The sequence below is a fragment of the Antedon mediterranea genome, chromosome 4, assembly GCF_964355755.1.
Source record: "Antedon mediterranea chromosome 4, ecAntMedi1.1, whole genome shotgun sequence".
Classification (NCBI taxonomy): domain Eukaryota; kingdom Metazoa; phylum Echinodermata; class Crinoidea; order Comatulida; family Antedonidae; genus Antedon; species Antedon mediterranea.
The window spans coordinates 19,458,912-19,485,739 of record NC_092673.1 but is presented as its reverse complement, the minus strand read 5'-3'; the positions used below and the strand labels follow the sequence as shown (position 1 = coordinate 19,485,739).

The following is a 26,828-nucleotide window of genomic DNA, read 5'->3' as shown; positions in this document are numbered from 1 at the left end:
TATTTTTTGTAATATTCCAGTATCGTTATTTTGTTTTGTCATCTTTCTGTTGTTACTAACATTCATGTACTATTTAGTACACTGAAATCTTATAATAAATATTTGTAGGCCTACTGTTATTTTTTGTAAATATTCCAGTATTGTTATTTTGTTTTGTCATCTTTTTTTGTTGCTAACATTCATGTACCGTTTAGTACGCTGAAGTCTTATAATAAATCTTTCAACAGTAGAACGCCTCCTCTTTACTACTGGAGTAAACCCCTTCTTTAGGACACACCCATTCAGGGGACACACCCCTATTCAGGGGACACACCCCTCCTCTTTACTACTGGAGTAAACCCCTTCTTTAAGACACCTTTATTCAGGGGACACACCCCTCCTCTTTACTACTGGAGTAAACCCCTTCTTTAGGACACCTTTATTCAGGGGACACACCCCTCCTCTTTACTACTGGAGTAAACCCCTTCTTTAGGACACCCCTATTCAGGGGACACATCCCTCCTCTTTACTACTGGAGTAAACCCCTTCTTTAGGACACCCCTATTCAGGGGACACATCCCTATTCAGGGGACACACCCCTCCTCTTTACTACTGGAGTAAACCCCTTCTTTAGTACACCCCCATTCAGGGGACACTTTCTCATAAAACGAGGGGAAATATATGTTTTAACACTACAGCCAACTCCTAATCAGGGGACACCCCTTTTAAAGGGACAGGGACACGTTTGAGAATGCCAAATGGTTGATGTAACCCTATTAAAGGGACAGGGACACGTTTGAGAGTGCCAAATGGTTGATTTAATCCTATTATAAGGGGACAGCAATTTTTTTTGGAAAGAAAACACCACAGACAATAACTAGTGTGTTTTAATTCTGGGATACCAAGGTACCTACGCTATTGTATATTGAGGTATGACACGCTAACATTACATCTCACTATCACTACTCAATTTGCAGGTAAAAGAGTTCACAGGTAGATTGCACTGGTACCAGTTTTTAACAGTTTAACGCCGTCTAACATTTGTATGAATAGAATATCCATGTTTATTGCATCATTGTGCTAAGTCTGTGACTAAGTCTTCTCATCTTCTGAGAGATCTATACGAATGAAAAACAGTATCAATCAATTTAGTATAACAGTTATCATGATTATTGTGGAAATTGTAATTGTTTTTTTAAGATTTTGAATAATAAATATAAATTCATAAAAACACCACAATATTTTCCAATGTAATAAATTCAGTAGATTAGCATCATAGTTATTGTTGAAATCATAATCATTATTTGAATATGATCACAGTATAATTCATGAAACACCACAAAATCATTTCCAATTTCAGGAAGTAAATTCAGAGAGCATTCTTATCATAATTACTGTTTTAAGATTTATGAATAAAAATTCATGAAAAACCACAAAATCATTTCAAATTTCAAGTAATAAATTCAGCATTTTTATAATTATTGTTTAATAATCATAATCATTGTTTGAATAATGATCGTCGTGAGGTAATTTCCCGATTGATCGTAATCAAAACGGTACTGGGTTTGGTCTACTAGCGTTCCTGCTCCCAACCAGTACATCCATTCATAGAAGCTTTAATGAAGTAAGCCTACCTGGTGGTAACCATAGAACGGTCAAGTTCAATATTGAATATCGAAACGTGGCAGGCTGAAGGCGCTTGACCTTTGACAAGATCGCCTAAATTTTTAATATATTAACTTTACAATACTTAGTGTTGTATATTCTGGTACAGCCGCTCCATAATCTCTTTGCTTTTCTTCCTTATATCTATATTTTTTAATTTATACTAACAAATATCTTTTTTATTAATATAATAATAATAATATATCAAAAATTTATTAAATAATATTCATCGCATAATATGCAATCTACGATAATTTAATTAATTGATATAACAAATTTATTAAATACATAACATCATTTGAATAAAAAGAACAAATCACATATCTACACAGAATCATAACATCGTATACTCTATCTCTAACAATTTATTCAATCTTCTATCGACTAAAGCCACCACCAGGTAGGCTTACTTCATTAAGGCTTCTATGAATGGATGTACTGGTTGGGAGCAGGAACGCTAGTAGACCAAACCCAGTACCGTTTTGATTACGATCAATCGGGAAATTACCTCATGATGTTATTTGAATATAATATAATAATTATAATTCAATGATTTTCTATATCTATAATCAGCTATTAGAAACAACAACAAAAAAACTACTCACTCTAATTATTTTATTCCTATCTACATTATTATATTCTTTGTTTTATAAATCCTAAATTTGTGAGTAATATCCTCAATATCACCAACTTCTATGTCATTATTATCTTAATCATATTATAATCATATATGATCTTCATTTTTTATGTTTATCTCCCAACTGAATAAGTTACCTTCACTTTGTTCACATTGGTGACTTGATGATGCTGTCTCATTTCTTCTCACTATTGCCTATAAATAATCAGTTAATGTAAAATTTTAATGATTAAAATGAAACCAAATATTATTTTAATCAGATTACAATTACGTAAACTGTTTAAAAAAATGAATGATTCAATAACAATAACAATACAAAAAACTTAATATAATATAAAGTAGAAATGCATACCAAGTAGAATGTTACTTGCTATTGTGCCGAGACGATCTGCAAACCGATTTATTTTGTCTGGATCATCTGCTAATAATTGCTGAATCTCCAGATAGAGAACTGCATCCCAAACATTGGAGAAGCTATATCTTCTTAACTTGTAGAAAGATATAACATTACGTAATGCACGTGGGTCAACTTGTTTCAGGGCTTTAAACAGCCGCTTTCTGTAAAACGACAACTTGGTTTTATCAGTATTTCTAAACTGAACGTTGTCTCTTATATACTTTGATACAAGATCTTTGGCATATTTGATATCTGATAACTTTGTAATCTCCAACAGCAAATTAACATTGGTTGATAAGATTAAACCTTTAGCTTCAAGTACATTAAGTAAGTCATGTCCATTGAAATCTTGATTTGTAATTTCACCGACATCCAACTTATCAAATAGTAGGAACCTTAGCCAACGATATCTTTCGCCATCAAAGCAACCACTGAGACCAGCTTTTAGGTCTTGGAAATTGTCACAAGTTTTCGATCCTGCAATTGTGTTCTTGTCTGCAAATAAAATGACAGGACATTCATTTGACAGTGATCATTATTGTACCCACTCAAAAATCAAAATAAATTTGTACTTAATCATCAGTATAGAATATCAACAAAATGTAAAACAGTAAACAGTATTAAATTTGTTTTATTTTCTCTCTCCACTCTACTATTTCAAAATAAAAATATTTGTGGAATAATGTCAAGTTCGGGTCAAGTTCAAAACAAATATGAAGCTACTGTCAACGTTGGAATACTTAATATTGTAAATTCTGGAAAATTTGACAGTCACGTGTGTGTCATTCTAGACTTGGCTATATGTGGAAAGTTTTGGTTTATTAAACAATTAAAATTAAGGACTTATCATCACAATATCACTATCTCTATCTACTAGTATCTTACCTTCACTTTGTTGGTGTGGGTGACTCAGTGATGTTCCTTCTCTTTCATCCTCATCACTACTACTACCTGAAAATGATAAAAATGAGAAGTATAATGTTTAAAGTATGTTAGGATTTGTTTATGTACATGTCACTTTTACACTGGATAATCGAGATTTGATCATTAGGAAAGTAGCCTAGTGCATTACTAATACACTATCAAACTTGTTTGACATAAAAAGTGTGATGTGCCCAAATATGAGTGATATACCCAAATATGGTAGTGATATGACATCATCATGTCCATATGTGGGCACATCACATTAGCGAAACATTGGCCTAATATAACATACCTTGATTTGAACTTGTCCCCACATCATCTGTAACAAATAAAATATACAATAATGAAATAATATGTTACTTTATATATATATTTTAATATTGTATATTTCCTATTATATTATTAGCTGTTTTATAGTTGTTATTTTAGGTCTTCAACCCTGTACAAGCTTTTAGCTTTTTGTTGTTGATCCTTTTCATCTTTTATGCATTTTATCTTTACATGTTTTATAATTTTTTTTTTTTGATGAATAAAATGAATGAAATGAAATGAAATGAATTCAATGGATGCCATTCAAATTCTATATTGCCAACACAACAGCACATTATCACATGTTCAAATGTTATAATAAATGCAGCAATGTATCTTATAAACTGTTGAAGGTTTTTAGATCATCATCACATTCTGTTATTTCCTTCATCATTTTATTTTTTATTCGATCAAAACCAACAGCGATGAAAACCGCCACTAACATAAATTTGCTACTTAAAATTGTCTATACCAATTTCATTTATGGATAGGAATCAGGTTGGCCTTCACCCAGTCATTGGCAATGGTACCAGTTGAGAGGGATAAATTAAACAATTTTGAAAGCGGCTCAGCAACAAATGTAGCAGTTGAGAATAGTAGAAGCTTGTTTATGAGACACTTTCATGAATATAAATTTGATATCTTGTTATAGTTATATTGTCTTTACTAGGGTAGGAAGCACTCGAGTCGGGGATGACGGGCCAAGTCACACATTGCAAAGGCATATCACATACTTAGGTTTGGGTTTAGTTTTTTCCCTCAATTTTCTACTGTATGATCAGCGCTTTGAGAGGTTTCACAACATACAGAGCTTTATAAGTCCATGATATTATAATATAAATACTCTGCGTATTTGTTAGACTCTCACAATGACATGCAATATACACATATCCATTTCTAGAACATGTATGCACTGAATAAATCATGGTGCCCATCTTATGCTAAAATAACATTCATTGATATTAACAAAGACAAATAATTTATTATACAAATAACGCACAAGTCTAAATTTGTGCGTTAGAGGAGATAAGGCAAACTTGAGGGTATTTACAATGGTGTATGTTGCACAACATTGTTAATACCAGAGAGTGCGTTGCATCTCCAGTAGCGCACAAATTTAGAATTGTGCGTTATTTGTTTTACAACATGGGTCTATGAATTATTATCACCACTCTGCTCGGCGACCAAATCACCGACAAGGCCTAGGGAGCAGCAATCACCCCTTTGCTTGCCGACCAAATTACCGCCTAGCCTAGAAAATGCCTAGCACGATCGGTAATACTCTGCTATATGATTTACATGCAGTGGTGTTATGCTTTTTTGCTGGGAACTTTTTCCACTTCAGTGCATGATAGTGAAAAATAAGAGCGCACATGTGACTCATTTCAGCGCATCTGATTGGCCACTGTACATCCTTGAACCCATGTTATAATACTAGTTAATTATCATTGAGTACATAAAAGTAAAACATAGGTACAATTTACATTTTTTTTTAAATAATCTATTTATCTGATATATAATATTTCAATCACCTTGGTCTGGTTTTCTTCTTTTTCTTCCAGTTGGCCCAATTTCATCTGCAAATAAAATGAAAAAAATTACACTAGGTGAACCTTCTGTAAGTGGACACCCTTGGGTCCACAAAAGTATCTGCTTATAAAAGTGCCTACAGACAGATTCAGCTGATAGTATCAATTGAGTGTTTTGTTAAGGGAGGGGAGGAGCACTGCATACCATGTTTAACTATAATCACTTGAGACACAAAGATGAAATTGCCATGCGGGTAATCTACAACAAGCGACAGCTCATCTGAGCTTATCCAATCCTTCACTTGTCATTGGTCAAATTACTATTGTTGTGCCTACGCTCTTGTGTTGCATCCTAGAGATTCAAACAATCGTCATTGAGGGCAGCACAGCATTAACAAAGACAAATACTTTATTATAATTAAATATCATTGAGTCCATAAAAGTACAACATTTTGCAAAATTTATCTACTTATTTCAATCAATTACCTTGATCTGAATATTTTCTTTTTCTTTCTGTTTCATCTGCAAATAAAATAAAAAATATTAGTTGAACCTCCTGTAAGTGGACACCATTGGGTCCAGCAAAGTATCTCATGGATGCACACCAAGATGCAATGCACAGCTCATCTGAGCTTATTCACTTGTCATTGGTCAAATTACTTGTGTGCCTATATTCTTGTGTTGCACAACTAATAGCAGCATGTTGTAACAATGTATAGATTATCAATAATGATTCTGATAGTACTACTATGGTAAGAGGAATGAAGATATCACAGCTAATAACAGCATGTTGTAACAATGTATAGATTATCAATAATGATTCTAATAGTACTACTACTGGTTAGAGGACTGAAGATATCATAGCTAATAGCAGCATGTTGTAACAATGTATAGATTATCAATAATGATTCTGATAGTACTACTACTGCTAAGAGGAATGAAGATATCACAGCTAATAGCAGCATGTTGTAACAATGTATAGATTATCAATAATGATTCTGATAGTACTACTACTGGTAAGAGGAATGATTTTATCACAGCTAATAGCAGCATGTTGTAACAATGTATAGATTATCAATAATGATTATGATAGTACTACTACTGGTAAGAGGAATGAAGATATCACAGCTAATAGCAGCATGTTGTAACAATGTATAGATTATCAATAATGATTCTGATAGTACTACTACTGGTAAGAGGAATGAAGATATCACAGCTAATAGCAGCATGTTGTAACAATGTATAGATTATCAATAATGATTCTGATAGTACTACTACTGGTAAGAGGAATGAAGATATCACAGCTAATAGCAGCATGTTATAACAAAGTATAGATTATCAATAATGATTCTGATAGTACTACTACTGATAAGAGGAATAAAGATATCACAGCTAATAGCAGCGTGTTGTAACAATGTATAGATTATCAATAATGATTCTGATAGTACTACTACTGGTAAGAGGAATGAAGATATCACAGCTAATAGCAGCATGTTGTAACAATGTATAGATTATCAATAATGATTCTGATAGTACTACTACTGGTAAGAGGAATGAAGATATCACAGCTAATAGCAGCATGTTGTAACAATGTATAGATTATCAATAATGATTCTGATAGTACTACTACTGGTAAGAGGAATGAAGATATCACAGCTAATAGCAGCATGTTGTAACAATGTATAGATTATCAATAATGATTCTGATAGTACTACTACTGGTAAGAGGAATGAAGATATCACAGCTAATAACAGCATGTTGTAACAATGTATAGATTATCAATAATGATTCTGATAGTACTACTACTACTAAGAGGAATGAAGATATCACAGCTAATAGCAGCATGTTGTAACAATGTATAGATTATCAATAATGAATTTTGTCACTGCTATTACCTCCAAATAGTAGCTTGTAACGTTCAACATTTGTGTTTAAAATCTTGTCATCTTCATTACATGGCAACCTTTCGTACTGGAAATTAGGAAGAATTTGAAAATGCTTCTTTTCTGATGTAAGACTACAATCACAAGGAATGCATCTCTTGAATGGAATTCCTCTTCTACCACCATCTTTAGATTGTTTAAATGTCTTCTCAACTGTTGACAACACCTAAAAATATAAATTGGATTATGATTTCAAACATGCAGAAATTTAAATTAATTCACACAATAATAAAAACTTCTTTAAAATAGCAGCACATATTCTTAGAATATTGTGTTATATATTATTTACAATACATTAAAAATAAAAAGAAATACCAGATAAATTATATGCATATTGTTTTTGCTATTATTGTAACTATTATTACGAGCATTTATTTATTTATTTTTTTCTAATAATTTGAAGTTTATAAAGTTTATGTACTACTGTAATAATTTGGTTTATTTGGTTTTAATGAACTATTTAATTGCTCATCATCCATTTTAGTGAAAGTTTATATGTTAAAATAAAAAAATAAATAAAACCTTAAATTGGCATTAGTCAACTTTAAGACTTCATTATGAACTTCAAACTTGGTTGGTTAAGGAGTATGTCATCTGGAAGTGCTTTCCAGATTAGTATTTTCATTAATTTTAATTAATATTAACATCATATATCATTACTATATCATGATTAATATCATAATTAATATTCTCATTTTTGTTATTTTCAATTTCAATCCAATTTCTATTCCTAGTTTATTTAAAATTGAAATATAAAATTTAACTGTAATATTTAACTTAAAATGTGCTCTTATGTCGACATGGAACTCAACTGTATCGACTTAAGCGTTCCGAGCAACTGAAAGCAACTGACTGGCACACAAAACATGTTGACATAAGCTTAGTTGCTTTCAGTTGCCCATGGACCTGGAAACTGAAAACCATGTGTGTGGCATGGGTAATCAAGTGGGTAATTTACCGCAGATACTGATTCTCATACAACTACAAATCGCGTGATGCTCGTCTTATGGTAACCACGACACTGGTTCCCTTCAGTTCCTCGAAATGTCGACATAAGCGCTCTCACGCAACCAGACATAAGACCACCTTTTTAAGTCAAGTAGTGGGCAGTATAATTGTTATGTGTCATCTCAAAAATGGTTTTAGAATGTTTAAAAAACCAAACTATCTACAGAATTTAAAAACCTAGAAAAATATCTAAAAAATACCTTTTGACATGCTTCAGAGGATGGTTCACATTTTTCATCATTTGTTTGTTTAAAAGAATTTGTTCTTTTAACAGTCATCTGGATAAAAAAATTATTTTTGTTATTATGTTTATACATGTGTACAGTAAATTCTGACTTATATTATTCAACAGATGTATGACACTGTTGACAATAAATATTATAAAAACAAATATATATTGAACATTTATTAGAGATTGTATGTACCTTTAACAAGAACTTTTGCTTATCCTCCTTAGTTGTGAATTGGACAAGAGATACGGTCACATGATGAAATTGGTCAAGGTAAAGTTTACAATGATTACATGACAATTTTGGCTCAAAACCTTCCAATTGAAATTTGTTAAGACATTCCACAATGACATATGGAAACAGTACATCTGGCAGATATCCCTCAAAGTCATAATAGATACTGATAGATTGTGAATCATCTGGCTCCTGTTTTACTTCACTTGATGTTTTGAAAGCAAGGCGTAGTGGCACAAAAAATGACCGCTTTGTAATGGAACCCTGAAATTGATAATTTTGTTTAATGTCATTTAAAAGAACCAAAGATCAGTTATATATGTTAAAAATATCTTTCAGTATAAATGTTAACAAAATCATGTCTGAAGGCTAAAATTGTGTATACTATATTCAGTAAAATCGCAGACAAATCATACTACTAACATTGGAAATTACAAGTTCAACAAACATTTATTTCATCAAATACCATACAAATAATACAGAGCATAAAAATGTAAACTTGTTTCAGTTAGCCCTTACATAAACAATAAAAAGAAACAAAACCTACTGTAGATGTACTTGCCACATCTGGGCTGCTGGTTGTCTTCATCTCACAAATGAAACCTAATTGAATCATCAGTTCTACAAGTAACTCAAATTTCTTTAATACATCTACATCTACTTTACACTCTTCAAAAAAGTTTCGCAATAAGTCTTCCTCCAGTATGCCCTTGTCAAGCTGACGATAAGCCTTTCTAAACGTGACCGGCTAAAAGAAAACACCAATAATTAGCCATAAATGTGATTGTGTGTTTCTGTATTTATTACATTAGTGATAGATGAATATTCAGAAACTGAATGAGAGGGATGTTGGGAACAACAATGTTAGTTTTGAGAATAATATGCATCATTTCTTCAAATAGACACTATGAAAAGTTTTAAGGATCACATATAATCTTACACTATACCACTACAACTGTTTAAAATAATCTTGCCTATAAGAATAAGTACCTCAGTTTATTTTGAAAAATAAAACTTTTTCCAAAAGGAACAAGAAATGATATTGAGCACTTGTTTATAATTTGATATGAGCCTACTTACTTTTGATGGAACCACAGTTACAAATCTGGTTAAAACTTTAACCAAGCTATCGGGAATTAACACCACCTGATCTTTTAATAATTCCTTGTCAGGCATGTAGATAATTTCACCAATATCATACAAGAAGTTAAGTAGCACTGATTGTTCCTTTTCGGCAATACCATTCTTAGCAGCCAGTGTTTTGATCTAAGGAATTAAGGCATGTCATGTTTTATTATGTTATATGCATTATCATGGATCACCCTCCCAATTATGGACCACTTTTTAAAATTGTTCAGACCTGCTAGTGTTAAAAGATAGGACAGAATTTTCAAAAGCTGGCGTGCAGTCTTAAAGTAAACAAGTAAACTGAAATTGCATTTTCTCGAGAAGTACTTGTTCAAAAAACTTTTTGTACAAGAGGCAAGAGTTATAATTTGTAATTTGTGAACATAATTGGATTTAATATACAGGTTTTTTGATATGAGTAGTTTCAGAAAAAACCTATTTCTTTTCAAATTCATCCGTTTGCTTTGGCGTTGATGTTATAATTTGTTAGTCAACTGAAACTATTGTTAGTTGAAAAGCTGGTTATATAACCATTACACCAAATTTAGCATACACATGCTTGTAGTGAAATTAGCCTAATCACACACAGTATGAAGACACAAAAATATAAAAATATTACACGGTCTACGCACGATTTAACAAAATCACGTTTGTAATCATATCTTCAAATTCAAATTCAAATTCAAATATTCTTTATTCATCACCAATCATGAAAATATACAACAATATATGAGAACATAAAATAAAGATGAAAAGGAAACACATAAAAACTCAAAGGAGCTTGATTAATTGTGTCCCCCTACGTCCCTAACTAGCCTAAAAACTAAAACATAAATAATTAAAACTAGAATTTAATTCGTCACTTTGACGAATTATAGGTGATCATTTTTATCATTTTATTGACATTAATTAATTAATTATTGATATTAATTAATTACTGAAATTTTTTTTTTTAAACATGCACGTACGTTAACATACGATCGGAAAATGATGATGTATTCCATCCTATTATACGCTTATAGTGTTGAGTTGTGCCTATTATATGCCATATACAATAATTATACAGTACCGTATATACTGTATATATCTATATACAGTGTAGCATAGGTGAAATTACGGGGCACACATCATGTTCTAATTTTTTGGTATGATGGAATTATCAAAACAAACTCGAAGATGATAATTTCGAAGGATAATGAATTGAGCAAATAAATATAAGAATTAGAAGAGAATTTGACACGTAGAAGCGCAATGTGCGCTCTTTGAAATTTGTATAACTTTGACTAAAGAAATTTAAAAACTATTTTTAACTTCAACTGGCCATATGATAACAACATCCGATCAGCTTAATTTTTATATGAATTCATATCTAAATTTCACCAGCTCTCATAATAAGTTATAAACATCAAGGTCAACTTTAATTCAGAAGAGCTGTAAGGTATTCAAATATACGTTGTGGGTGAAATTACGTAACCACTGTTATTCAAATTTTAAGACGTGATGACGTCATCAAAATGAAAATATTGCCAACTCATGAGTAACATACTTGGTTGAGGTAGGCTTTTTAAATTTTTAACGCGCGATTTCACGTGCAGGACCCTACGTGCGCGTGCGTTTTTATTTGATAATATTTTTACCCTTGACCTGAAGTTTACGTGTTGTTAATTTCGTTAATATGTGATAATGAATTATGGAGATATGATTGATAATGTGATTTCACAAAATGGCGTATAAATGACGTCACGGATGAGTGATCACGCTGAAAAGCTTATTAGGACTAAGTTAAAGTATTTGAAAGACATTGTGAAATTTTGGTAATCATTAACATTCAACTTTTTGAGATATTTGTTACACAAAATCTGTACAGAGAGAAATAAAGAAGAATCATAAGAATAAATATTTTATACAATAACAATAGGTGATCATTTTATTCTAAATGATCACCTAAAAAGCTAAATCCTGCAACAAGTATTATTTTAAAATTATTTGTAAAATGATAATAAATGTTCTTTAAACAATGATTTAAATATATATATTGATTTGGTATTTTGTTGTTCATAATTCAAGTCATTCCACAATTTAGGTCCCACACATGACACAGTAAAACTAGTAGAAGTACGATTACGTTTTCTGAGTCTCATTTTGTCTTTAGATCTTGTATTATAATTATGGTAAGAACCATTTTAATAAAGAGCGATGAAAAACGCACGTCCTGATTAGTAGTAACATTATACATGAAAAGCCCAATTTTCTTCACAAGCATTAATCATAATTAAACCAAATTTGATACTCATAAACTTCAGGTCATATTTCATCATTATGGCAATACAATTATGTGTGTAGCGCATAAAACGCATGCAAACGCACGCTTAAAATTTTCAAAATTGTCAACATGTATTTTCGATGAAATTAGAGTATGTTTAGTCTATTTTAAGCATTTAAAACATTTTACACGCGCACTATGACATTTTCTTGGACCGAATTACAAACTTAACATTCCTTCTTCTTTAAAATCTTCGTATATTAACGTTGGAAAGAAATATATACTTTGACAGCGTATATTTTTTTAAAAATGTTTAAAGATGTCATCTTAGTAACAAAATAAAATTCATTGCGGTATGTAATAATCTATCTGTGACAAAGTGGTTAATGCATAGTAAATACACGGAGGAATCTTCTTTCAACTTTATTCATTTGTATTTATGTCACAAGAGCAATTATGCGTGACACAAGGCTGTAGTGTGTGTCATGAATCGTGCACTTTGTTCTAGTCCATGTCTAAAATTGAAGTGCTACCTTCTCTGTTAGTGTTAGTTTTGTTGTAGCCTCTTATTAAAAGTAGGTGTGTTATAAAACAAATAATTCATTATTCGTATATTATTCCACTGTGGAGCTAATTTATATGTGTATATAGCGCATGATATGCCAGAGTGCATTAACAACAGTAATATGAATGGGGAAATAATATTTTCAATTAATTAAAAAAATATATATATTAGCTATGGTGATGTTCTTATAGTTAGTAGATACAAAATAAAGAAGATGACAAATAAATGTTACCTCTTTTAAAGGATGCAAAAGAAAAGGTTTTTGCCTTCTCAGGTCATCCTTTCTTAGATCATGTAGATCACATCGAAAACGCATCCACTTTAAAGGGACATCCTTTTTTAAATCTGTCATAAGCTTGTCAATAACTTTTTTGAGTTTAATGAAGCTCTTATCTGCAGTTTCTCGACTGTTTTCAATGGCAAAATATTGGTGATATACATGTTCTTCATATGGTTTTTCTTTAAGCGTATTTTCAATCTTCTCAAATACTTTTTTTGCCTGATTATAATAAATAATGAAAAGAAAAAAATTTCAGTTTAAGCTCTTTGAATCTAACTTGAATATGTAAAACACCAGAAGTCAGCCTGTTTACATTATTATTTAAAACAACATGTACACAGCTTGCTATTTTTAATAATGTAGAACTAAAATAAGTATCTAACCTCAACATTTTGTTCTTCTTCAGTCTTACCAAGCTTACCCTTATGTGTACCCACAATAAGGATAGTTGGTTCTTGAACTCCCTTCTTTGTGTTTTCTCCCCCAATACGACTATGAGAATAAACCGTCTGGATGTAAGATAATATGAACTGGAGATTGGTCCAATGATGTTCACGCTCTTCCTGTAAACAAAAAAATTACACAAAATTGGTATTTCAAATTGATTAAAACAGAACTTATGTAAGCTGAAAGAAATTACATTTAACAATTAAACTCCTTGTGACGCATATAAAGTATAAAGTCCTCATCAAGATGAATTGTTCAAACACAACAATTTAAATGTTCTTGAAATACTTACTCTTGTAGCATCAATGACCTTAGCAAGATCATCAAGGGGTTTACTAAGATCGAACACTACAATGTAAAGTGCTTCTGAGGTCATGAAGATCTGCAATAATAATAATTGTGTTAATACTATAGACTAAATTATAATTAGAATGTTGAGAATCATTGTTAATAGCTGAGAATTAATCTGGGCAGTTTTCATAAATTCAAATATTTTTGCTTGTATGTACATTTTGTATAACATGTGTATATATGTGCAAAAGTATACATATGCAATTAAACTTGAAGAGTTGGTTAAAATTTGCCACAATCTTATGAAAACTAAAAAAAAGCAAGCAAGTGAGACCTTATTTATTTACTGAATGAGATTAATTATACCATAGCACGAATATAAAATAATTATTTTTATATAACATCTACAGTAAGTAGATTCTTGTCATTTCATTCAGATTGATTGAATGAAAGGCCTGGGCCTAGCCTACATTTGATTCAGATTGAAACGTAGGCCTAGGATACCTAATTTTTTTTTTTTTTAAACATCTAAAGAAGATATTTACCACTATAGCCTACTGACCACATATTTGATTTGTTTTTTGGTGTTTTTGAGGGTTTGCATTATCATTTAACTCCAGTGCTTGTTGTCTATGGGAGGTCAAGCGTAGTTCTAGCAAAGATTGTATAGCGCGCAAGATAGATGATTGTGCGAGATATTCGTAATCCCATGGACACCAATCAGGAGGACAAATATGAAGCAGAATAAGTCATTGTCAAGGCAATATTGTACAATGTTTCGGTCAAAGACGGATGTAAACACACAGAATTAATAGGAAAGTGTCCAGATCCAAAAGAAACTATTATTTTACTTTGTTTACATAATTTATTACCTTTTTCATGAATCAACCCTCAAGATGGTTAACCACAGAAAGTTTGAGGCGGACTGCAAAAATTTAAACCATTTAGATTTTAAATCGAATAGAAGGCGTCTATGGAATTACAGGGAGCGTAGTGTTATAAGATAGGAGCTTAGCAACAGTTATCTATCTTGCGCTGGAGCATGGGCAAAGTATTGTTGTTATGGAGGACGCGCTGTCTAGGCTTCATTCGGTAAAATCCGAAATAACCACGTTTTTGGCGAGCATAAAATTAGGCCACTTAGATTTTACTATATTATTATTGTGACCCACAATTGTCCAATCAAATGAGAGGAATCTATTTAGGTTTTATATAATAGTAGGGCGGCCAATGTGAGCTTTTTCATCATGGGGGGCATTTTATGTTAATAGCAGGCAACCATGTGGAATATATCCCTTATGGGATGACAAAAAAGATAGGGGTGGATGCCGCTCTCAAATTTCAGGTCAAAGGTCATTTTCAAGGTTATAAGGTCAAATATGGTAAAATAGAGGTTTAAGCTGTTTTCAACAACATATAAGCTAATTAAAAGAAATGTAACCATTATTGGATCATTATTGACATATTGCTGTAGATGGTGCAGTTCATCAATTTTTCAACTTACAAGTTTAAAGGTCATTTTCAAGGTCATAAGGTCAAATAGAGCACAGACCTGTTAATTATCGGTATTAATAATTGAAATAAATATAATTTTCATGATAGCCTGGGGCTGATGGTTATAGTGTGGTGTCAAAAAGACCAGAATTGTACTGGGAAGATTTTAAACTTTTTGAGTCACTCCTGGAAGGTGTTCAAGGAATGGAGAGGATGAGTCCTAGAGTATCAAAATAACCGAAATTGGAGGCCTACTGGAATGTCTTAAATTTCATTTAAAAACGGTCACAGAGGGTTTGTGGGTTGGGAGTAATGGGCGGCATGGGCACATGCCAATATTCGAAATTTTTCTGGGATGGAAGGAGGTAACGCTCTGATGTGGGTATTTCTTCAAGCACTGATATATAATGCCTACTGGCCATCTGGGTAACGGCAAACGATTGAATCACAACCACATATGCATGCTTTCTGTAACAACTTCATCTGGCTCTTTAGTTTACATGCACATGTAACAAGTTCCAAACTGACAACTGGGTTAGGGGCTTCCAAACGACCCGATTCATTTAGGCCACATACTTATAGCTCTGCCTGATAGTTGGCTCGTATGTTCAGGTTCTATGATGTCTGTATTCACCATAGGCGAGTTTTTTTAATTTTAAGTGTTTCCCGAAGTAGAAATACAGGTACTTAAATATTTATTGAGTGAAGTGAAATACTTAATATTTAAGGGAAATATAATAATAATCTTCTTTATTGTATCAAACAAAAAACAATTTAATACAAAAGGTAGCCAAGGTATAGCCGAAGCTAATCAAGCTTGGTACCTTTTATCTTAACTAACTTAAGCTACAAAATTAACAAATAAATAACAGAACTTAAAAGAAAATAAAAATTTGATAACTTCAAAAACAAAACAAAAAATGTTGAATAATAAATAAATAAAATAACATAACATAAGTGCTGTATGTACTATACTGTAATAAACAAAACCATATCAGTTCAATAGATAATATCTGATGAATTAACAATATATAAAAACATTGTAAATTATAGATTATTCTTTTATATACTTAGATAAAAGTAATTCTTTAAGTTGTTTAGAGAAAGCAAATCTAGATGTAATTGTTTGTAATTCTAAAGGTAAATCATTCCAAATAACAGCACCAGAAAAAGAAATTCTAAATTGTCCACAATTAATACGACAAGGAGGAATGGCTAAATTAAAATAATGATTAATTCTTGTATTATATGCATGATCAGTAGTTTCAAAATAATCAGATAAACTATATATCACTAGTGTTAATGGTATATAGTCACTGAGTCTAGATGGAGGTAGCACCAAAGAGTAGTCTGTTATTATACAGTTCTGCTCAAGAGTACCATATATTTGGCAATATTAAACTTTAGTGTACACTGTACGTGGAAAGTCTTAATCTTAATCAATTCCATTTACAAGGAGTGGATGCGTTACAAATGATTTCCAGTATGACCTCTTCCCATAACCAGCAAATAATGACGTGCTGCAACCTGTAATGGCATGGAAGCTGGTTAGATTATTCTTAATAGGTTTTCAACCACTTTATTGTTCACTATACCAGACATCGTCCATACTTTTGAAGGCTACTGTTACAAAGTGCATATCATTATAAATTAACATCAACTTTCATGTATAATTGCAAGCTCTTTGTTATTGACATAAAGAATGTCTAATAACTTTGTGATATTTGTTCTCCTCCAAACCGATGAGTGTGGCCCAAAACACATACGGAAGTACAGATTAGTACATTGGGACTATCCTTTCAATCGTGTCACTGTCACAATGTAATGATCAAATACAACAAAATGACGAAATATCTAGGTAACTTGAATAAATACTTGCATAGTCACCAAAATGTTTACAGCCATGTTTACTGCATCCTATAGTGCATGACCATCATGTTTTTACTGTAAGTTTTCTTCTGGAACATCTGTGGGTATTTCAACGCCATCCATCAAGATATGTGAAGTCATATTTGGTTAAAGATATTAAAATTGAGCTATGATCATACTCCAATGGTTGATCAGCAGATTTTCTGTCAGTTTTTATATAGGCTACTTTTTTTTTTTTTATCGAAACAGTTGCCTTAGGCCTATAGAAATCCGCAAAGGTTTAGAGCGATGCTTTCTCAGTGGCTCATGAAGTTCTAAGTTCTACTGTTTTTTTTCTTTCAATAAGTTGTCATCATTTGTCAGTTCGAAAGAATATTGTGTATTATGTGTGATTCGTGATCAGTCTGACCATGTCATGCAGAACCTTTCAATGAATTACAGCGTTTCTTGTTATACCAATGATTCTATTTTGAATTGATCAATCATCCACTCAGTGTTTAGAATATTGGTTCTGATAGTTTAGATAGGTAAATTTGTTTACCCTTTTAACCTCATTTCTACAACGAATCCAATCGGTTTTTAAATGTGTTGGTGGTTTCAGAAATGACGACTTTGGTTGGCAAACTATTAAAATATATAATTACTAATTGTGAAAAAGTGGATCTCCTATCAGTTCTTTGTGAAATTTAGGTTTAAAAAGTCTAAGCTGATGTCCTCGTGTATTTCTGCTTAGATTGCATCTCATTTGAAGGAAGTCTTCCTTGGCTACACCCTCGAAATCTTTTGAAAATTTTCAATCAAGTCACCATGAATTTGTCTGTCATATAGGGTTGTTAGACCAAGAAACTTTAAACGATCTTCATATGAATAAGAATGGATAGCTGGAATTTGATTTGTCGCATGACGTTGTCCTCTTCAAGTGCGTTTATGTCTTTTTGGAGAGATGGATTTCATACCTGGACACAGTACGTAACGTAATGTTTCTAAATAACGTTAAAACCGTCTTTATCCATGTGTATAAAGGACTTCTTAATTACTTAAGGAGTTTTATATTTGTTATCACCGTCAGCCATGATAGCATAGATGCGAAGGCCTCAAGAAGAAAAGAAGTCCCCAATTACCACTCCTTCCAACCTTGATAAAGTCCAATAGTTAGGTTTTTGAAAGCAAAGACTCGATACCCAGGTTTCTCTTTCGAGATTTCTTGAAACAACAAACTTCAATAAAAACTTGTATCATTGAAATAATGAAAAAATGTTTAAATAGTTACATTATAGGGAGTCTCTGACCCAAACAAAAACATCTCGACATTAGGTCTCTGTTTTCGAAATTTTTTTAAAAACAAATTTCTAAGTATTATTACATTATTATAGGTAATATTAATAATTTTTCTAAAAACAAAATTCTAAATATTACTGTATTACATTAATTAATATAGGTAATATTAATATTATAGTAAAAGACCAATCTTTTGGCACATATGGCGTTTCATACATATAACACTTGACCTATTTTTTCCCGACAAAAATCAAAACGACTGGTGGACAACATGAAAAAGACAAATTTACAACAGACTGGGAAAAGCCTATTAAAAAACTGTGTGTACTTTACAGAAATATGTGAAAACAACATTTTGAGAAATGACACTTTTATATTTAATTTCCTATGTTTTTATGTGTAAAATTAAATGTTTATCTCATAATTACTATAATATGAAGCATCAGTTGATCTTCAGATATACCTTTTTGGATAGATCTGATAATGTAGATGATTTTCCGTGAATAAAAAAAAATCCTATATTTTGACATTGTTTGACCTCTTGACCACATAAACTGACCTTAAAACCCAAAACTGAAGATGGCATCCACCCCTATCGTTTTTGTCACCCCACAAAGGATACATTCAACATGGTTGCCTGCTATTAACAAAAAATGCCCCCCAAACTTTTTATAGAGGACTTTTGTGTATTTGGCCTCTCTACTATAATGCTGAATATCTGAACTTACACTATGTATACCATGGTATATCAACTGTCCTCCATGATCCCAGATGTTAAATGTATTTTCCAAGCTTTTAAATTTCTTTTGCTCAAAATCATGAATTACTTCTTTATCTAATGGCTGATCTGCATCAAAGCGTACAGGTTTAGTACCTATAATGAAAACAGTGGGTTTTTTTGTCACATAACACATGACATCTTCTTTTTAGTAGTCTTATTATTATTTCTTTCACATTCTTGTTGTTTGTTGTTAATAGTACAATAGTTATTGGCTCAAATTTGTTTTCATTTAAAAATGAAAGAACATGCCTATTGTTTTTTAGGGAAATCAATATATTGGTCACAAAAACTGATTAAAATCTGGAGTTACTGTATATGCATCTTCAATATGGGCCAAAATATTAAATAACATGTCCTCTGTTGTTCAATATATTTTGCTTATGAGCCTATAATGTATGACATTATTATATATTACATTATTGTTTGTTGGTTGAATAAACAAATGATTCATACGAAATTGTCAATACAAATTTCGATAAGCAAACAAATTTGTGAACTATTCATTTTTGTTTCTCAGAACTGCACATAAAAAGTCAGTCATTCAACTCTACATCATCATCTACTAATTAAGTGTTATTGAATGAAAATTACATGAGGAAATGTTACATACCTTTTGCACTAAATTTTTTGCCAACCTGACACATAAAATAAAATAAAACTATGAAGTACAATAAGTAATATTTTGACTGTCTTTTTTTATTTTGCTCATAATTTCTAAAGTTATGATTGGTAATTTCAACTTACTACTACCTTCCTACAAATCTACTATATATATATTATGAATGACAGTACTGTACTCACATCTTTCTTTGTCTCAATTGGTGTATCACCTTGTTCTGCATTATTTGCAGTTGTTACAGCGTTCATTCCTAAGTATAGGAAGTATTTTTCAATAAATGGGAAAATATAAATTGACAATAGTAGTAATAATTTCAAAACCATTAATATATGTATGAATGTAATAACAATTATAAAATTACCTGAACTACTCTGGATAAGTTTGTCTCTGTCAAACTTGTTGATGGATGTACTTAGCATGAAATCCAATCCTGAAAGATATTTTCTTAAATTATTAATATTTTTTAATATCATAAATATTGATGATATTTTTTAACTGCGACCTTGTAAATTTTCTGTGAAGGATGAAATCAAGTTTTTTTGTATCTGTATATTAATGCTATTATTTATGAAGAGAATTTAAAGAGAAGTTACATACCTTCTACAGTCGAGTTCTTGTCAACCTGATACAAAAAACAAAACAAAAAATAAAATACATATTTTTTAACATTTTCCCTCCTAATTATTGGTTTGCTACTCTAGATTATTATAAATTAAATGACAGTACTGTACTCACATCTGTCTCATTTGGTGTATCATCTTGTTCTGCATTATTTGCAGTTGTTTCAGTGTTCAATTCTAATAACAACAATACATTTTTCAATGAATGGAAGAGGTAGGATGAAACCATTAAACAAATTTCTAAAACATTTATACATATTTACAGTTTAATAATAAATATTATAAAAAACTTACCTAAACTCTCAGTTGATTCATTAGGACTTTCCTAATAAAAGAAATAAATTTGTTTATCAAACCTTGAATACTGCTTTCGTCAAAAACTTACTCTTCAAACCAAATAATAATACAATTCTTAAATCATTAGAAAATTAAATTAACATTTCATTGATTCATTATTGCACAAAAGTCCTGTAAAACTACTTCATTAATTTTATAACATGTTTTGACATACGTTTATAGCTGAACTTTCCATTTCACTCATCATTTTGTCAGTGACCACTTTTTTATACTGTTGTGAGGGATTACCTATTAAAAAAACAAAGTGTATACATATTTGTGTAGGTCTTAGGTTTGATTTAGTGAATACCTTGATAATTGATTTTCAATCTTACATTAGATAAATCATGTATGATTCCGCCAAACTTTCAAGTTAAAATAACGATTGTGGCAAACTGCCTTAAAATGTCTTGACATGTTTAGAGAAACTATTCTCATCATCAGGTGTTGTTTTCTGTTCTGATGATGAGAATAGTTTCTCGAAACATGTCTAGACATTTTAAGGCAGTTTGCCTATTTATCAAATGCCTCACAATCGTTACTTTAATCTTACATCACATTTTAACAGTCGGACTAATTTAATAATTTAATTATGCCTTCCCCTTCCCCCAAACAATAAACAATAACAGTAAACAATAAACGCGTTATTCAAATAAATGTGGTCTTTTAATTTACTATTTTAGCTTTTCAATGGTGGCCAAAAATGGTCATGGTTTTACGAAGGAGAATTGAGTCTATAGCTAACTTGTTTTAGAGCTTTAAAATGCAATATCATTCCACTTCGGGACTGTTTGTGTCTAATGATTGTATAATAATACTATTAAATGTATTCATGTTTACCACTATCAGCTTCAGCCTCTTTCCATGTTGTGCTTACAGTCCTAGTCACTGCTATTCCATTTGTAACAATATGTTTTTCCTCAAATCTGAAGTAAATACAATAATTTGAAATCAATAATTAACAGTTCTGTTCACACATGGTGTACTGCAAAATTTATAACATTATAAAAGTCAATATAAAAACAAATTAAAGATGATTAGTATATGCAAGGCTATAAAACAACTACAGTACTGAATGTTCCTTTTACTGTACTTGAAAATATTACTTACTTCAGCCCAAGACATGCATTGAGGAGGCACGTTTTACCAACTCCTTCCTGTCCAATCACCTTAAGCATTCCAAGATTGACATTGACCCTACCTTCTTTCAAGGCTTCATTGTACGCTTTCTTAACATCTGTACCACGAGCAATAATAGCAGATGGAATATGGTCTAACAAAAACAATTAAAATGTTCACACTATTAATGTAAATCAAGTAAAATTAACTATCAAGCATGTCTTTAAGAGTATTTTGAATAAAATGCTTTTTCTTTCATTTGTGATAAATATACACATATAATATCAGAATTAATATTAATAATAATATTTAGTCAAGCATGCAGTGGGGGCGGGACTAATAATGAGCTGTGCATATTAGTGTTTTTCACGTTGTTTCACAATTGGAAGTCATAGTCAAGTTTAAAGAACAAAAGAATACACGTTTCATGCATAGTCATTTTGACATGACGCCTAATAGCAGCATGTTGTAACAATAGGGAGGTTTCGCAACCGTACGAATACGATAACGAAAACGTCACACATTTGTGAAACTTTTGAGCTGATCCCCATTTCATATTCGTAAAGCATATTCGTGTTGATGAATATCACCAGTCATATTCGTAACTACAAAACGAGTATAGTTTTTGATCTATTTTGCACATTTTGCATTTGAATCAGGAATGATTCATGATTATAATATAATTATACTTTTATTGAAAGTAATTTACTAAAGTAATTTACTAAAATTCCAGGTAAATTTTGATAAATAGCAGTTTTTAAAGTCCTCACTCGCATTGATGCTACGCTAGGCCTAGGCCACCAAGTAACACGTACCTGCGCTTCGCTCAAATTTACCGCAGTCATATTTTGGACGGCGCCCTCAATATTTTGTTGCCATGCGAAACAGATTTTTACTGGCTTACGAAAAACGGATACGTGTGCGTGACGTATCCGTTTTCGTTATCATATTCGTAAGATTGCGAAAACTCCCTAATGTATAGATTATCAATTGCTAGGCCTACATCGGAATATAGCTTTTAGATAGCCTAAATCGTAGCTAGAAGAAATATCGTCATTTTCAGTTCATGCAACGGGAAATCCCCGGGTATAGTCCCACCTCCCAAATTCGGGCAAATTTCACGTACAAGGGGGGTGGGATTATACCCGGGGAACTACGGTACTGGTAAGAGGAATGGAGATATCACAGCTAATAGCAGCATGTTGTAACAATGTATAGATTATCAATAATGATTCTGATAGTACTACTACTGGTAAGAGGAATGAAGATATCACAGCTAATAGCAGCATGTTGTAACAATGTATAGATTATCAATAATGATTCTGATAGTACTACTACTGGTAAGAGGAATGAAGATATCACAGCTAATAGCAGCATGTTGTAACAATTTATAGATTATCAATAATGATTCTGATAGTACTACTACTGGTAAGAGGAATGAAGATATCAGAGCTAATAGCAGCATGTTGTAACAATGTATAGATTATCAATAATGATTCTGATAGTAATACTACTACTGGTAAGAGGAATGAAGATATCACAGCTAATAGCAGCATGTTGTAACAATGCATGGATTATCAATAATGATTCTGATAGTACTACTACTGGTAAGAGGAATAAGATATCACAGCTAATAGCAGCATGTTGTAACAATGTATAGGTTCAATAATGATTATGATAGTACTACTACTGGTATTAGAGGAATGAAGATATTTACTTTTCATGTTGATCATCTTCTAAATAAATGCAATAAGCTGCTTGGGCTGATGTGGCGCAATGGAAAATATCTCGGTCGTTCTTCCAAAGTTTATCTATATATCACCTTAATCCAACCTAATTTAGACTTTTGTTCTGTTATTTACAATTCAATCTCCAAAACCCAAGCCTCACGTATTGACCGACTCTATTCTAGATTTTTGCGCTACATCAGCCACAACCACAATCAGAATAATCTTTTTAAATGTAACAATCTTTATAATTGTGATGATAAAAAAATATATCCTATATCTCCCCCTTCATTACGTAGATGTCACAATGATCTTATTTTTCTTTTTAAATGTCTTCATTCTATTTTTGACTGCAACTTTATCTCCAATTTCGGTATTCGTGTTCCCGCCCGTAATTTAAGAAACAATAGTATCCTTTGTGTTCCCTTTAGTAGAGTCAATGTTCTAAAAAATGGTTACATCAGTAGATTAAGTTTATATTATAATAGTTTAGTCCAGGCCCATCCCCATATTGACATTTTTAATTCCAATCTTTATCTGTCTCGTCGTAATTTAAGTGTTTCTGAGTTGTTGTAATTGTTTTGTATCTGTTAAACCAAGCTGTAAGTGGCGGATTTGTTTCTGCTGTTGTTTCTGGTTTTAAAAAAAAAATAAAAAAAAAAAATAATAATTTGTATGTGTTTGTTTAATTAAATTACATAATAATCATTTTGTTCATTCAGTTTATTGTTATTGGTCAAATAAATAAATGAAAATAAACTTGTATATATATTACTCTTACCTACAAATAGCCGCTTGTAACGTGAAACATCCATCGTAACAGACTTGCCAGTTTTGGTGCATTTTAACTTTCTATACTGGAAATCTTCAAGATTTAGAATGTGCTTCTTTTCTGATGTATCACTACATACATCACAAAGTATGCATCTCTCATATTGAATCCCTCTTCTACCACCATCTTTAGAAGGTTCAAATGACTTCTGGATCGTTAACAAAACCTAGAAATATAAATTGGTAAACTGCAATTAACACTATATGACAATTAAACACATACTTAATGTAGCAACTTTGAATCAGCAGCACAAATTCTTAAAATGTTGTGTTCACTAAAAATTTACAATACAATAAAAGGGAAAACTAAAACAACAACAAATAAAATAAATATCTAAAATACAAATCTAGTGAATTTTTGAAGACGTTTTTATAAATCATTTGTTATTAATTAATGTTATATATTAAAAAAGTCAATCACAACTAGTTTTGACAACTGTACTTTAAGTTTCTTGTACTTTAAATTGATATTATATTAAAATCATTTTATAATTTAACTTTAAAGATGTTTTTATATCAATTGTTACTAATCAATGTTATATTATATATATATATAATGAAATCAATAAAGTTTTAACTTTATAAATGATAGATCTTAGCAATAGTGGGCTTAGGTGTGACTCCAGCTTACAACCTTAATCCTTATTTAATCCTCAAACCTTATTTATTATTGAAAACTAAACCAATCTACAGAATTACAAAGTAAAATACAAATTAAGATGACACCGCTAAAAGAATTACACAAAAATTATTTTAAATGTTTAAATTATTTTAAACTATGTAATATTATAACAACCTCAATATCAACCAAAACATCTATAAAAAAAATATATAGTTCTCCAAACTGAAATGAACAAACCTCTTTGCATGCTTCAGAAGAGGGTTCATCATTACTTGTTTCATTACAAGCAGGAGTTCTTTTAATAGTCACCTAAAAAAAGAAGAAACATGATGTTTTGATATTTTAATTGAGTTTATGCTTAGAATAAATTATGACTTATTCAAATTCAAATTTTATGATACAGTACCTTTAACAAGAACTTTCTTTCATCCTCCTTAGTTATGAATTTGACAAGAGATAAAGTCACATCATGATCTTGGTCGAAGTCAAGTTCAGCATGATTATATGACAGTATTGGGTCAACTCCTTTCTTTTGAAATTTGTTGAGGAAATCAATAATCATATATGGAAACAAAACATCTGGCAGATATCCCTTAAAGTCGTAATAGATACTGATAGATTGTGAATCATCAGGCACTGGTTTCACTTCACTTGATGTCTTAAAAGCAAGGCGTAGTGGCACAAAGAATGATCGCTTCACAACCAATTCCTGAAATTGTTGATTTGTAAAATGCCATTTACAATTCTTTAATGAAAACTAAAGATGATACATGATAAAAACTTCTTCAGGTTTAATCAAAATATATCATATAGCTCTACAAATATTTTGAAATGTTATGTAAAATCACCAATTATGTATCATCCCAAAAAAAGTATTTTTTACATAATCTTGCATACAAAATATACATGTTAGAAAAGATAAATGAACAAAACCTACTGTAGATGTACTTGCCACATCTTGGCTGCTGGTTGTCTTTCTCTCACAAATGAAACCTAATTGAATCATCAGTGCTACAAGAAACTCAAAATTCTTTCCGTCGTCAATTTTACGCTTTTTCCATAATGTTCGCAACAACCTTTCTTCCAGTATGCCTTTGTCAAGCTTATCAAAAGATTCATTAAACATACCGAACTAAAAAAAAATTGATATTTTGTGTTGTTATTACAGAGTGGCAGGAGGGAATCAAGAGGGAGGCAGGAAGGATGTTGGAAATAGTCAACAAATATAGTAAACTTTTATAATATGAATAAATAAATAATATGAATGTTATGTGTATAATGCAGTTGTGAAATTACAGTAGTTTGTTGCTGTGCTTTTCACTTTTTCAATTATAATACAATGAAAGTAAGATAATTAAAACTTTAGTCAATTGCAAATGATGTCTTCCAGCATACTTATATATAGAACAGCAAGAAATTTAGCACAGAACAGGAGTAATTATGTTACTGTAACACGTTTTTAAAATGCAAGACATTACATGAGTCTACTTACAGATTTTTTTGGGGGAACCACAGTTACAAATGTCGTAACAATTTCAACCAGTCTCATTGGATCTAACACTGCTTTATTGCTTAGTAATTCGTTGTCAGGCATGTAAACAATTTCACCATGATCGTGCAAGTTTATAAGCAGGACTGATTTGGGTTTTTTGTCAACAATACCATTATTACTTGCCAGGGTTTTGAGCTTTAAAAATTAGTGT

At 31.3% G+C, this 26,828-nt stretch overlaps 3 protein-coding genes across 3 annotated transcripts; all 3 read right to left on the bottom strand.

The window, feature by feature from the left end:
* Positions 1-529: 529 nt before the first annotated feature.
* LOC140047661 (uncharacterized) lies at positions 530-26,719 on the bottom strand. The gene is made up of 12 exons (XM_072092699.1): positions 26,618-26,719; positions 26,063-26,257; positions 25,532-25,834; positions 25,363-25,434; positions 24,454-24,670; positions 5,927-5,962; positions 5,444-5,488; positions 3,895-3,921; positions 3,564-3,629; positions 2,634-3,173; positions 2,419-2,476; positions 530-1,097 (listed from the first exon to the last, which is right to left on the bottom strand). Exons 1-11 carry the CDS (start codon positions 26,717-26,719, stop codon positions 2,457-2,459), a joined length of 1,623 nt encoding a protein of 540 aa, XP_071948800.1. The 3' UTR covers positions 530-1,097; positions 2,419-2,456.
* LOC140046608 (uncharacterized) lies at positions 7,307-10,031 on the bottom strand. The gene is made up of 5 exons (XM_072091302.1): positions 9,936-10,031; positions 9,403-9,603; positions 8,817-9,119; positions 8,592-8,669; positions 7,307-7,549 (listed from the first exon to the last, which is right to left on the bottom strand). The coding sequence occupies exons 1-5, from the start codon at positions 10,029-10,031 to the stop codon at positions 7,307-7,309; spliced, it is 921 nt and encodes a 306-aa protein (XP_071947403.1).
* Positions 13,709-22,542, bottom strand: LOC140046607 (uncharacterized). Its single transcript, XM_072091301.1, has 13 exons — positions 22,536-22,542; positions 21,937-22,099; positions 21,667-21,752; positions 21,002-21,075; positions 20,785-20,815; positions 20,606-20,667; positions 20,468-20,492; positions 20,232-20,300; positions 20,053-20,120; positions 19,862-19,886; positions 19,199-19,344; positions 13,831-13,920; positions 13,709-13,717 (listed from the first exon to the last, which is right to left on the bottom strand). The coding sequence occupies exons 1-13, from the start codon at positions 22,540-22,542 to the stop codon at positions 13,709-13,711; spliced, it is 855 nt and encodes a 284-aa protein (XP_071947402.1).
* Positions 26,720-26,828: the final 109 nt, after the last annotated feature.